This window comes from Micrasema longulum, unplaced genomic scaffold (assembly GCF_059751315.1).
Source record: "Micrasema longulum isolate JH-2025_06_02 unplaced genomic scaffold, ASM5975131v1 h1tg000222l, whole genome shotgun sequence".
In the NCBI taxonomy this organism is placed as follows: Eukaryota; Metazoa; Arthropoda; class Insecta; order Trichoptera; family Brachycentridae; genus Micrasema; species Micrasema longulum.
In genome coordinates, this window is record NW_028277427.1 from 1,149,758 (window position 1) to 1,161,835 (window position 12,078).

General features: G+C 33.3%; 1 protein-coding gene across 1 annotated transcript; it reads left to right on the forward strand.

Moving 5' to 3' along the window:
* The first annotated feature begins 3,435 nt into the window (after positions 1–3,435).
* On the forward strand, positions 3,436–11,868 carry Myd88 (myeloid differentiation primary response protein MyD88). Its single transcript, XM_088243636.1, has 6 exons — positions 3,436–3,629; positions 3,717–3,916; positions 8,979–9,214; positions 9,766–9,934; positions 10,645–10,816; positions 11,203–11,868. The coding sequence occupies exons 1-6, from the start codon at positions 3,505–3,507 to the stop codon at positions 11,726–11,728; spliced, it is 1,428 nt and encodes a 475-aa protein (XP_088099762.1). The 5' UTR covers positions 3,436–3,504; the 3' UTR covers positions 11,729–11,868.
* The last annotated feature ends 210 nt before the right edge of the window (positions 11,869–12,078 follow it).

Sequence of the window (12,078 nt, forward strand, 5' to 3'; positions counted from 1 at the left end):
GTGGTTTGAAACTTGGATGGTTATATCATTAGAGTAGTAATTCGCTTCCCCAGTGACCCCAGATACCTGAGGTCCCAGATGGAATCCTAAAAAGGTCAACATGATAAGCCTATGTAAAAACTAAGATATGTGATATGCAACTACTATGGGGTACAGGAAATAAATATGAAAAAGGACATAAACAGAACAAAGACAGCAAAATAAAATATTAATGTTAGTATATGATCTCCCTTATCTAACAGCAACTAAAGAACTTTAAACAAACTAAATAATTCAATGTAACTGAACTCTTTCAACTAGAATCCTCAAAATTTATTTATAAATTAGCTACTGGTATAATTGTAGACGAAGAACTAAAACTTGGAAAAAATGTAGTAAACGTGGACACAATACGAGAATATCATATACAACATTCTAAAACGTGACAAGAACAGTGAAGACTAATAAACCAGGGACTGAAATTATACAATAAACTACCAACCAGACAAAACTAAAGAAAAGATACAGACAACCTTTACAAAATATGTTAAAAATATTATCACTATCACTATCAATAGAATTAGAATTTAAAATGGAGAAATTATTTTGTTAAAGGAATGTGATCCGTAAAAGTTTTATACATAAATAAATTTCAAATAAAAAATAAATAAAATTAGGTTTGATAGTTAGTATAACAACCAACGACAAACGTGCAATTCTCAAACAAAGTTAGGTACTACAGTTTACAGCAATACATAGGGCCCGTTGTATTGCTGTAAACTGTAGTACCTAACTTTGTAGCTGATAATCATAGAACGGTTTTTGTCTGTATGGGCGACTATAAGCCAGTGGTGTTTTATTACTCTACTAAAAGGTTCTATCTAAGGTATATAGATGCATCATAAGGTATGAGATCTATCATATGGTATTTGAGATTATTTTTCATTTCCTAGCCAATTGGCAACTTGGTGTAGCTATAGAAAAGTTATTATTTAAATTCCATAAAACATTTTAAAGGTGATTATCTCAGTTTCAACTTTTTTGAGATGCATTGTTTTGCCATCAGACGGGCGAGCTGTGAACAGTGACACAATGAGGAACTTCAGCTCTTCTGTAAATTGGATACAAAAAAATATTTCTTGCGCGCGGTAAAAATTAGAGCATTAAATTGTAAGGGAAAATTTCTTAAAAATGTACGAAAAAAATTCTAATAAATATTTTAATAAAAACGCACTACTTTGAATAACGTCACTGGTTCACATTAACCATCCAGTGATATGAGAGCTTTGAAGGATATCCGGTTTGGTCACCGTAAACGAACCAATCGAAGATAGCTCCCCAATATATTATTTTACAACACGACATAACTATATTGTGCTGGGATATACAAATTTAGGATGGGACATTAGGAAGTTTTTTCAAATAGTATGTTAAAGGTTAAGGATGCAATAAAAAATTGCAAAACAGTAGAAATGTTACACAAATAATAAACATAAAAAATGCAAATGACAGATTTGAATAGAAAACTTAATTTGAGAATTTGAAAAATGCCACCATCAGGTTTAATTTGTTATTGTGATTTTAAAAAAGAGCGTGGCAGGTTGGTAAAATATTACATGTTTTATTGCTCACCTCCAAATAGGCATTTTTGGAAGAACTTCATAAAACTTTCATCACTGTCACCAAAAATTACAAAGTATATCTGAAATATGAAAGAAGATATTGTTAAAATTATGTCAGCACCTAAATAAAACTATTACGCCATTAGAATTATTCTTACGAGAATACAATAAACATTACATTAAGTGAAATCCTATGATGCAACAGTACTACTCAGTCTGCTCATGGTTATTTTTAATAAACTGGGTATTTTTATGCATATTGGAAGTCGAATTACATATATAGAATGAATAAGAAACACTTTTTTGTAAGCTACTAGATAATTTTTACAGTCATGTTGAGAAATTTGATGGTCAAGCGTTGAACTCTCAGGTTTTTTTTATCAAAATTAATATTTCATCTATAATATTATTATCTTCTACTAAAACTGTAGAAGCAGTAAGTTAGGATATAAGCAATCATAGTGCAATTAGTGGATTTGTGTTATGTCACGACATGAGTACATTTGTTTTTTGTGATATAATCGTATCGTAACAATAATATTACCGAGATGCAGTGGTGTCAAATGTCAATATCAATTATCAACTGTCAATTTAGTCAAACTCGCTGACTACAGATGGTCAAACTTTAAACTGTCATTGGCTGGCGCCGAAAACACGTATTTTGTACTGCGCATGCCCGCTAGACGTAATGGCAATAATTGTGCTTACTACAGTACTTGCGTACCTAATTATTTAAAAAAAATATACGTTTTAGATTTTCTATTAGAACAAGATAATATTTGTTTCGTGTTTTGATTTCATCCTTTTTTTAAAATCCGTTTTTTTATTTCGTGGGCCTGTGAATCATGTACATTTTTATCATTACGATTTTTTTGTTATTAATAAGACAAAGATTTTTTAAAAAATCACCTGTAAAATTTTGTTTTTGTATAATATTCATAGTAAAATTTAATGAAAACAGATGATAGTAAAATTAAAAGGTAGAATTACCCCGTTTTGTAAAACATTTTTCTTTTATTTTTTTCTTCTGGATTTATTATTAAATCAAGTTATAAATTTGATTGAATTGAAAAAAAAAAATTAATGAAAATATTCTTTTTTTTTTAAACTAGATAGTAATTCAAATTCATTATTTTTATCTGATTAAATTTTGCCGGCGCTTTTAACCCTTTCAAATCTTTTGTTTATGCATACAATAGTTAATGTTAAATATTGCTACAAACCTTAATAGTGTAATATCGAAAATCGATTGTTGGGAAACATGGTTATTAAATTAGACAAATACTAAAAACAAAAAAACCGTGATGTATCGATGTTTATCAATCTTAATTATTTGTTGTATATCTTCTTATTTTCCACATTCGCTCCTAAGTAGAGCTTGTCGACATTACCAAATGCCTTCAGGAGACCCGATCACTACTCAGTACTCTCGCCTTCTCCCACGTCAATCATGGGTCCCTTAGTTTCACCAAATAAAGCCAGAAGATCGTCATAGACGGTCTTCCAGGACAGCGGAAGCCCGTAACCCGTAAGTGTAAAAAATAAACATCTTGAGTTAAGGCTCTTCTAAGGCATCCGCAGCACGCGTCTAAGCCAGGTCCACTGCTGCACCCTCAAAATGCTCGTCATAGGAGGCTGCTGCGTCCGTTCTAAGACTTCAATGTTAGTTATGAAATTTAATTAACGGTCTAGACTAACACTAGATAAGTAACATTTTTTCCATTTCATATTTTTATTAACAGGTTGATGTATTCTGCGGTATGGCAATGGTATACAAATGAAGGGATTTAAGTAGCTATCGTGCTAGCAACATTATCTTGTTATGTTATTTTGACGTAAGACTCGAAGTTTAATATAATTTGTGACTTGAAGCGTCTCTAACTATATCGTTAGTCTGTGAGAAATGAGTGATAATTCATTAGATTTCAGTGTTATACCCGTTTTGTCATTGAAAAATGACGCCCAGGAGGTTTTATCGAAACTGCTTAATCCATGTAAAGTTATCACAAACGATGCAGGAATCCCAAGGTAAGCCAAACACTCATTCCTTTATATAGGTTAGCTGGAACATCATTATGTATTGTATTCCTTCGTTTTACATTTTTTTCTTCCTAGGGACTGGAGAGGTTTGGCGCATCTATTTGGCATATCAGGAGAAATGATTCCCGCCTTTTCTAACTCTCCAAACCCAACCTCCGAGTTACTTTCACAGTGGGGTCGGAAGGGTGTTCAAATTGCAAATTTACAGACATTGCAGGAATATTTAGAAACTTTGGATCGTTTCGATGTACTGGAAGATACTAGGAAACTATTTGGTAAGTTGGGCGTTGAAAAACAATTTATTTTTACATGTAAACAATTTTAATTTTATTGGTTTAACTCGCTCAAGCAAACATTAAAGGCCATGAGCCATCTTTTTGAAAAAAAATGGATACAAAACATACACCACATTTCACACAAATCACTTCATAACGCACACTCCTTATTCAAAACTATAGAGATACCAACACAAACGGAGTCACATGTTAAACATATTCTCATCACATTTTGTTGTCCTGTTCAGAAATTGTATTATATATTGTGTTGTGTATGTAATTGGTGATGTGTTATGTTTATGTTTTTTTGTAATAATATCACTGTAATTATACCAATATAGCACTGTTTGCACAACAATAAACTTAAATAAAATTAAAATAAAATAACATCAATAAGGATCTTCTGTGTTTCACGGTTCTTAGTAATATTATTCTTTGTAATATTAAACCAAAGCTATGTGGCCATCAAACGGAGAGGCATTAACATCCGTCTCACTATAGACAGTAGTGGGATAGAACAGGTTACCCGTTTGAAATATTCAGGATGCTGGCTAAATAACAAGTGATATCCGGATTCAGAAATAAAGACTAGAATTGTGATTGCGAGATCAGCCTTTTATAAAATGCAGAAACTCTTGTACAACCGAGATCTGAGACTAAGCACAAGGTGGAGAGCAATACAAGCCCATGTACTGCCGGTGTTGCTATATGAAGTGGGGAGTTGGACTCTCAAAATCTCAGCAATGAACAAAATTTAAGTCTTTGAACTTTAGTTGTGCAGAAGAATGCTTTGAATCTCATAGACTGATTGTGTCTCCAATGAACCAGTTCTAATTATGAACAAAGAGAAAAAGTTACTGATCACTGTCAAAAGAAGAAAATCTCCATACTTTGGTTGCATATTCCGCAGTGAAAAATGAGAAATATGCCCTCCTACAACTTATTATGGGAGGAAAGACAGGGGAAGGTGGGTATAGGACAGAAAAGAGCATCATGGGTCGGAAATCTTAGACAGTGGTGCGGTGTACTGGATGCTGCAGCGCTGATTAGACTAGCCCAGAATCATGATGAATTCACCAACCAATGCCCCGACGTTTTCATTCTACGGAGACAGGAGTGATAAGAGTGCTGGCTAACATTATAACGGCGGTAGACTCTGGTAATCTGGTATTGTTGGCTCTTTTGGACATGAGTGCTTCATTTGATACTGTAGACCAGGGGTGCTCAAACGGTCGATCGCGATCGACCAGTCGATCGCGATCGACCGAGTCGAAAGCTAATATCTATATATGCTACGGTACACCCTACCTAGGTAGGTAGGGTGTATCGTGTATGTACGACAACCCTGCATCACACATACTTGCAGCCTCTCAAGTCGATCGTAAGTAGTCTAAAAATATTGAGGTAGATCGCCAGCAGTTCAAGTTTGAGCACCCCTGCTGTAGACCATAACATTTTGCTTGAATGTCTAGAAAAAACTTAAGGTATCCGTGATCAGGCACATATGTGGTTCAGTTCATATCTTAATGAATGAGAATATGCAGTTGTGTTCCAGGGTAATAGCTCATCCAACTTTAAGGTGTCTACTGGAGTACCCCAAAGATCAGTACTCAGACCACTCCTCTATCTCCTGTACACTAAAGATATATAGAATATTATCAAAGAATTTGGATTGTGGTTTCACTGCTATGCAGATGATACACAGATTTATTTTTATTGTAAACCGACCGAGTGAAATGTGCTTGTTGATTTAACTAAGGATGCATTGAGAAAATAGGAAACTGGATGGCTGAAAATAGACTAACACTTAACCCATCTAAAACGGAACAACTATGGATGGCTTCAGCCAGACGACAGAATTTAATTCAGGATACGGCACTACCCGATGTAAGGAGTACCGCTTTACCCACCGTTAAACTACTGGGTGTCATCCTTAATTCTGACCTTTCTCTTGACGCTCAAATTAGTAGAACAATAAACTCATGCTTTAACCAGCTGAGACAGATTAAAAGCATTCGCAAAAATTTGCCAGTTGATGCCGCCCGTCAATTAATAAATGCGTTTGTAGTGTCTAAAGTCGATTATTGTAATGGTATCTACGCAGGTCTACCAATGAATAAAATGACTCGCTTACAGTCTATTGAATGCCGCAGCGAGACTTATTTTTGGAATCTCTAAGTTCAGTCATATCACTCCACTACTTCGGGAATTACACTGGCTACGTTTACCACAGAGGGTGGAATACAAACTCGGTTGACTTATGTATAAGTCACTGCACAACTCTGCTCCAGAATATTTATGGGAACTCTGCATTCCAGATGAACTAGCTGACAGACGTCTTACGCTTAGATCAGCTACATCAAGGTCGAAAGGAAAAGTTATTATACCTCTAAGCAAACAGCGCACTAAATTTGGTGAACGCGAATTTGTGGTCGCAGGCCCTACGGCATGGAATTCTCTCCCAGCAGAGTTCCGAAACTGTGAGAGTGAAGTGATGTTTCGGAAAAAACTTAAAACCCACTTGTTCTCTAAATCATTTGAATAAATTCTTAGCATGTGGTGACAAAGTGCATTATTTTTCTTAAATCAAAAAGTTAAAATTAAATTTATATCTTTATATAATCGCTTTGTAAAGCGCCCTTGAGGTATTATATTACAAAAATGGCGCTGTATAAGCTATCCATAATCATTATAATGATGGTCACTAACCTCCGATAAGTGCTCCAAAAGATGAAGAATATTATTTAGTGGGACACACATCACAATAAGACTTTTCAGAGGACAATCTATTAATTATAGACTTCTAATACAGAATAAATGAATTCGATACTTCATGGTTGATAGTGATGCAAACATTTTTGCTATTAAACTTATTAATTGATTTTTTAGATCTTTCAAAGTAATTGAGTAATAATAATTTTATTTAATGTACAATGCATTTGCAAAAAATGCTTCAATAATATGGTACATTCTGCTCCTGTTTTATAGTACAACATTTGCCGCCATATTAGAATGGCTTTCATGGCATTTCACTATAGGGTTAGGCAGAGAGGATAGAACACCAGGAAACTATATTTTCATATAGACCTTGCTCTCTCCCATACATCTTCTCACACGTAGATTATTCCAGCATGTATTTTTTGGTTTTCCATGTTTTCTGCATCCATCAACAATAGCATTGTATTTTTTTTTCAGCCACCATTTTACTGTTCATTCACTCTACGTGACTAAACCATTGCAGCACCCCTTTATTAATGTAATCAGGCAGCGCTTGTCTCAGACTTGCATTCTGCATAAAAATAAAATAAATAAATATAGCAATGTTTTGAGTATGTCCAGATGTTTGCTGACAGGCTGGATTTCCTCCATAGGGATTATTTTAGATCTAAATTTGTTGCACCACAGAGGGAATAGGACTTATGACCTGTCACTGGCTGGCTTATGACCTGTCATTAAGTGGCCACTCTGTGAAAAATGCATCAGTAATTATTAGGGTATTTAAACAATGCATAGCACTAATACAGAAGAAACTGTCTTACTCACAGTAAAGCACCAAAGTATAATGTGGCAATTTTCATACATAAATTAATTGAGAGAATAAATCAAATAAAAAAATATAATAAAATTTGACTAACAAGGCCATAAATATGAAACTAGAGATAAAAAAGATAATATTATCAATAATGAGTAAAGCAGATTAAAACTCTACGGTGGGGAGTCTGACTGCGGCAGACGAGGCTGACAAACCAGGGAAACCGTGGTAATGCGTACATTACAATGTGGAATACTTCTCGACTATTTAAATAACAACCTTTTATTGAATAGTAATTCACCACAAATTAATCATCACATTACAGTCATATAAATTAATAACATTTTTTTATACTACCCATTAATCATTGTTAACTTTCTTCTTAACCTCCACTGTGTAGCACACAGCACAATAAATGTAAATACCGTATTACCCCAAATAAAATGCAATATGTTTTATTGAAAATATTTTTCTGAAAAAAATAACATTCACATTGTATTCGGGGCTTAGTTCTTGTCCTGATGTACCAGAGTTCACACTACCTACGCACACAGCCAAGCTCTTTCTTTTATCATACGCGCAGCTTGTATGTGTGTTAGTTGCGTCTGTGAGATCTGGAGGTAGAAGAGGTGTCATATAATCATATTTTTTAAAATGAAAGTTACCTAATCATTTTATTTCATATTTGAATTTTTCCTTTCATTCCTGCTCCAAATATACAGGTTGCATTATATTCTTACAGGTAGGTATTTCATCATACGCACATTTAACCTGACCAATTAAGATTCAGACCAATCAATCAAAACTAATCTTTTGATTAAATTGATCTTTTATTACATTTATCTATTCAATATGATTCAACACGATTTTGCTAAGACAATCATGTATTTTCATTTATGAGATTGCAGTTTCTTAAATTTTATGTTTATTTTTTTAGAATGATAGCAAATTACTAGCAACACTAACATAAACACATATAAAATTATATGCACGGAGCACCTACTTAAGAGCTAGACAAAAGACCATTTTTTCTTCCTGAATGCAGGACTACTTCAAGACAAGATTTGATCTATTAATCACCAAACAAGTCCAGATTCTATCTCGAGTATACAATGCGACACAATTGGGACATTGGTGCATGCAAGCCGTAGTTTATGCTGTGCTGATAAAGGGACAGCACATTATTATTTTGCAACCCGTAGATTGGAATATTGGATGCCACTTATTCTAGTAACTATAGTACATCAGTTAAGCCATTCTTTTTACCGGACATTTATCTGAGAGTAGCTCGAATCAAAAGTACAGGTTTCTGGTTCTAATTCACATACAGAACAGTATTCTTAATCCACCCTGGCAAAAAAATTATATTAATAAGCTTTTTGAATCTTAAATTATTTCAAGATTCTTAAATAAAATTAATATAAAATGGTTTTCTTAGTAATATTAATGTATACTGATGTATAAGTGGTTAATGAATGTAATTTTTCAACTGATTTTTATTTTACAGCCCATCTTTTATATTTGTTTCAGAATCTGATGCCATCGCTTTTCTAAATGATTCACAAACAAATAGTTTATCTAGTGTGAATCGATCAGTACTCCCGACAACTCCTGACTTTGATGTCTTAACTGTTGATGATGCGCAACTTTCTAGCCAGGGTTCACTAACTCCGCAATTTTACAATGCTTTTGTTTTATATGCTGATGAAGACATTGACTTTGCCATGACTCTTATAGAGCGAATGGAAAATGGTTTTGGATTTAAGGTATCATACATAATATGTCTTCATAATTCATTTATTATTTATTTATACATATATCCTCCTTTTCCATGTAGAATGATAGAAACATTACAATATAAAGTATTAGATAAAATGGTACCTATTAAAACTGTAGGGAAACGATAGACCAAATACATTTTTGGCCCTTTAATAAATCTAGTTTTGGGGGGGATTTCTAGTCTTCTAAATTATATTTTTGAACTTGCTTGTGGTCTCGTGGTGATATTGAAAACTTATGGAGCATAGTCAAGAAGTCGAACCCTGCCCTACTAAAGCTTGACTCCAATTTTCTATCATTGAGTTATATAAAACTAGTTAAGAATAGCCTCAAATTCGAAATATTTCGGTAAATTTTAAGAACGTAAATATTAATATTTATTTTTGAAGACAATTAAATATTTCATGTGTAATCTTTAGTGTTAATAATTTTATCCACCAAAATAGGAATTACCGTAATTTGAAAAATATTTATGTCAAATTAAATAAATGTTTTTTTACTGATATGTATGTTGTCATTTTGAATGTTATGATTTCAGTTGTGCATAAAGGACAGGGATTTGATTGGTGGAATTGTTGCAGAGCATTCTGCAATGCTACGCCTCATTTCCGAGAGGTGTGATCGTCTGATAGTCATTCTTTCTCCTGAGTTTCTTCAATCCCCATACAACACATTCTTTATTGATTTTGCTCAAGCTCTTGGAATAGGTAACCGACTATTTACAATTTATCCATTTACATTTATTTCTACATGCATATTTTACAATATAAAAAGATAGATAATATATTCATAATATTTTGTTTACTGACAAACGAGCACCTTCACCTAAGCAGGCATCTTTAAGACTGGTAAATCATGTACAACATGTTTATTTTAAAAACAAACATTTTAAGAAAATCTTATTTGCAAAACAGTTCACTTTTATATTAGGAAAGTTTGCCCTTAGACTAAAATTGAGGTTAAACCATATTTACTAGTTGAAAGCTGAGGAGAGAACATGTGGTGAGTAGGTAAATGAAAATGGGGATACATCTTGTAATATATGAATCTATCAGTTTTATGATGGAAATGTACAATAAATAAAATAGTAAAACTAAACCGTAAGGATTTATTCATTTTTTACATCAAAATTATAAACTGTGTAGTTTTAACAAGAAATCTCTACATACAAAAAACTTCAATGAAAAACTAGATCAAACTTAAAATACAAATAAGTTACTTTATAAAAGTAACTCACATAGTAAGAACCTCAACCCAATTTTAAAAGCTTTCCAGTTTTAAAGGTAGATTGTAAACCCTGGAACAGGTTCTGTGTTTATTTATTTCAAATATTGAATACTAAGCTTTTTTTACATTTTCCTGGTTTTGTATTTTAAGATAAGAAGCAGTGTAAATAATTTAACACATAAAATTTCAGAACAACAGCGCCGAAAAGTTATTCCTTGTCTATACAAAAGTTGCGAGCTTCCACCTCAACTCTCTTTCTACTTTATCCTAAATTATCAGAGGCCAGGAACATTGTGGAATTTCTGGGACAAGCTTCGGGACTCGCTAAGGGCAACACCCTTTTCAATTACTAACAATCGAAGGTATGTCATTGATTTAAAAAAAAGTTAGATACAGAAGTTTTTATGCTTGCATCACTCAATAAACTTTGTGGTTCGTTTGCTATCTTGGACTGCAACTGAGCTTATATAAAAAGACATGATAAGAGATATACCAATATAGTAAATTTGATTTTCCATCCAAAAATCAGTATCTATTTGAATTTGCATAAAATTTTACCTCACAATCGGTGGTTACAATAACTGAACATACTTATTGAATTTTATATAAGAAATTAGTTTTTTAAGCTTGACTTGAGTTTTTCTTATATTATCGGTACTTAATTTCTTCAAAATTTGCAGCTGTTATGAATAAGTCATTAGACCCCGTTAAAATCTAGTTTGAATTTTACAAAAAAATTATCTTTCAGAGCTGTTATCCGAGAAATTGACAACAGCATACCAACTCAAACAAGAGAAAACAAATATCCAGCCGCGCCTAGGTTGGCCATTCCATGTGCACCACTGATGATCAAACCCGTAGAAAATAATATGTTAACTCCCACACCACCCACAAAACCGCCTACGATAAGTATAACACCCTGCGAAGTAGAAGTTGTCGAACCGAGTGAAAAGACCCCGTCTCTCCCGACATTCTTCCACCCCCTCGGACACGCAACGAGTTTAGTGGATTTCAACAGCCCCGCGGATAGTCAGAGAGAACCGTCTGTTAGTTCCGTCACAGATTCTGGAACGTTTGTCAGCGTGAGCGACATTTCCAACATTGATTCTATGGCCAATTCTTCCAAGAAAGAACGGACCAAGAAAAGCAAATGGTACCAGAAGCTTTCCATATTCAATAGTTCTTCTTTCAGTTTATTCGATCACAGCAAGGGATCTGAAAAGCAAAAAAAGAAATGGCATTTGAAAAAATCAGTACCTGTCTTGGCCGACTAAGAAAAAGACAATAATCATTATTAATGTTCTTTAGCGTAGTTTTTTTTACTCTAGAATAAATATTTTTAATGTCCAATGATCCACAAATAAATAAATTGTGTCTTTGTTTTGTATTGTGATAGCTTCTATGGCAATTTAAAGATTATGTCTCAAAGAATACTTTTAGTGAAGAGTTTTATGAAATGTTATTATCATATAATGGGCTGTGATATTACAATTTTTCTGAAATGTTAATCGAGTGCCACAAAACCAAACATGTTCCATTCTACGTGCCTTAAAGATAGATCTAGTTTGCAAATTTCCACTGTCCATTGTCCATTGAATCTATTGGATATTTTATTTTTTTAATT

Bases quoted from the DNA above. Each gene is read 5' to 3' on its own strand.
- Myd88 (XM_088243636.1), top strand. From the start codon at position 3,505: ATGAGTGATAATTCATTAGATTTCAGTGTTATACCCGTTTTGTCATTG. The intron at 3,630-3,716 runs GTAAGCCAAACA...TTTTCTTCCTAG, and splicing joins AACGATGCAGGAATCCCAAG to GGACTGGAGAGGTTTGGCGC. The intron at 9,215-9,765 runs GTATCATACATA...TTATGATTTCAG, and splicing joins AAAATGGTTTTGGATTTAAG to TTGTGCATAAAGGACAGGGA.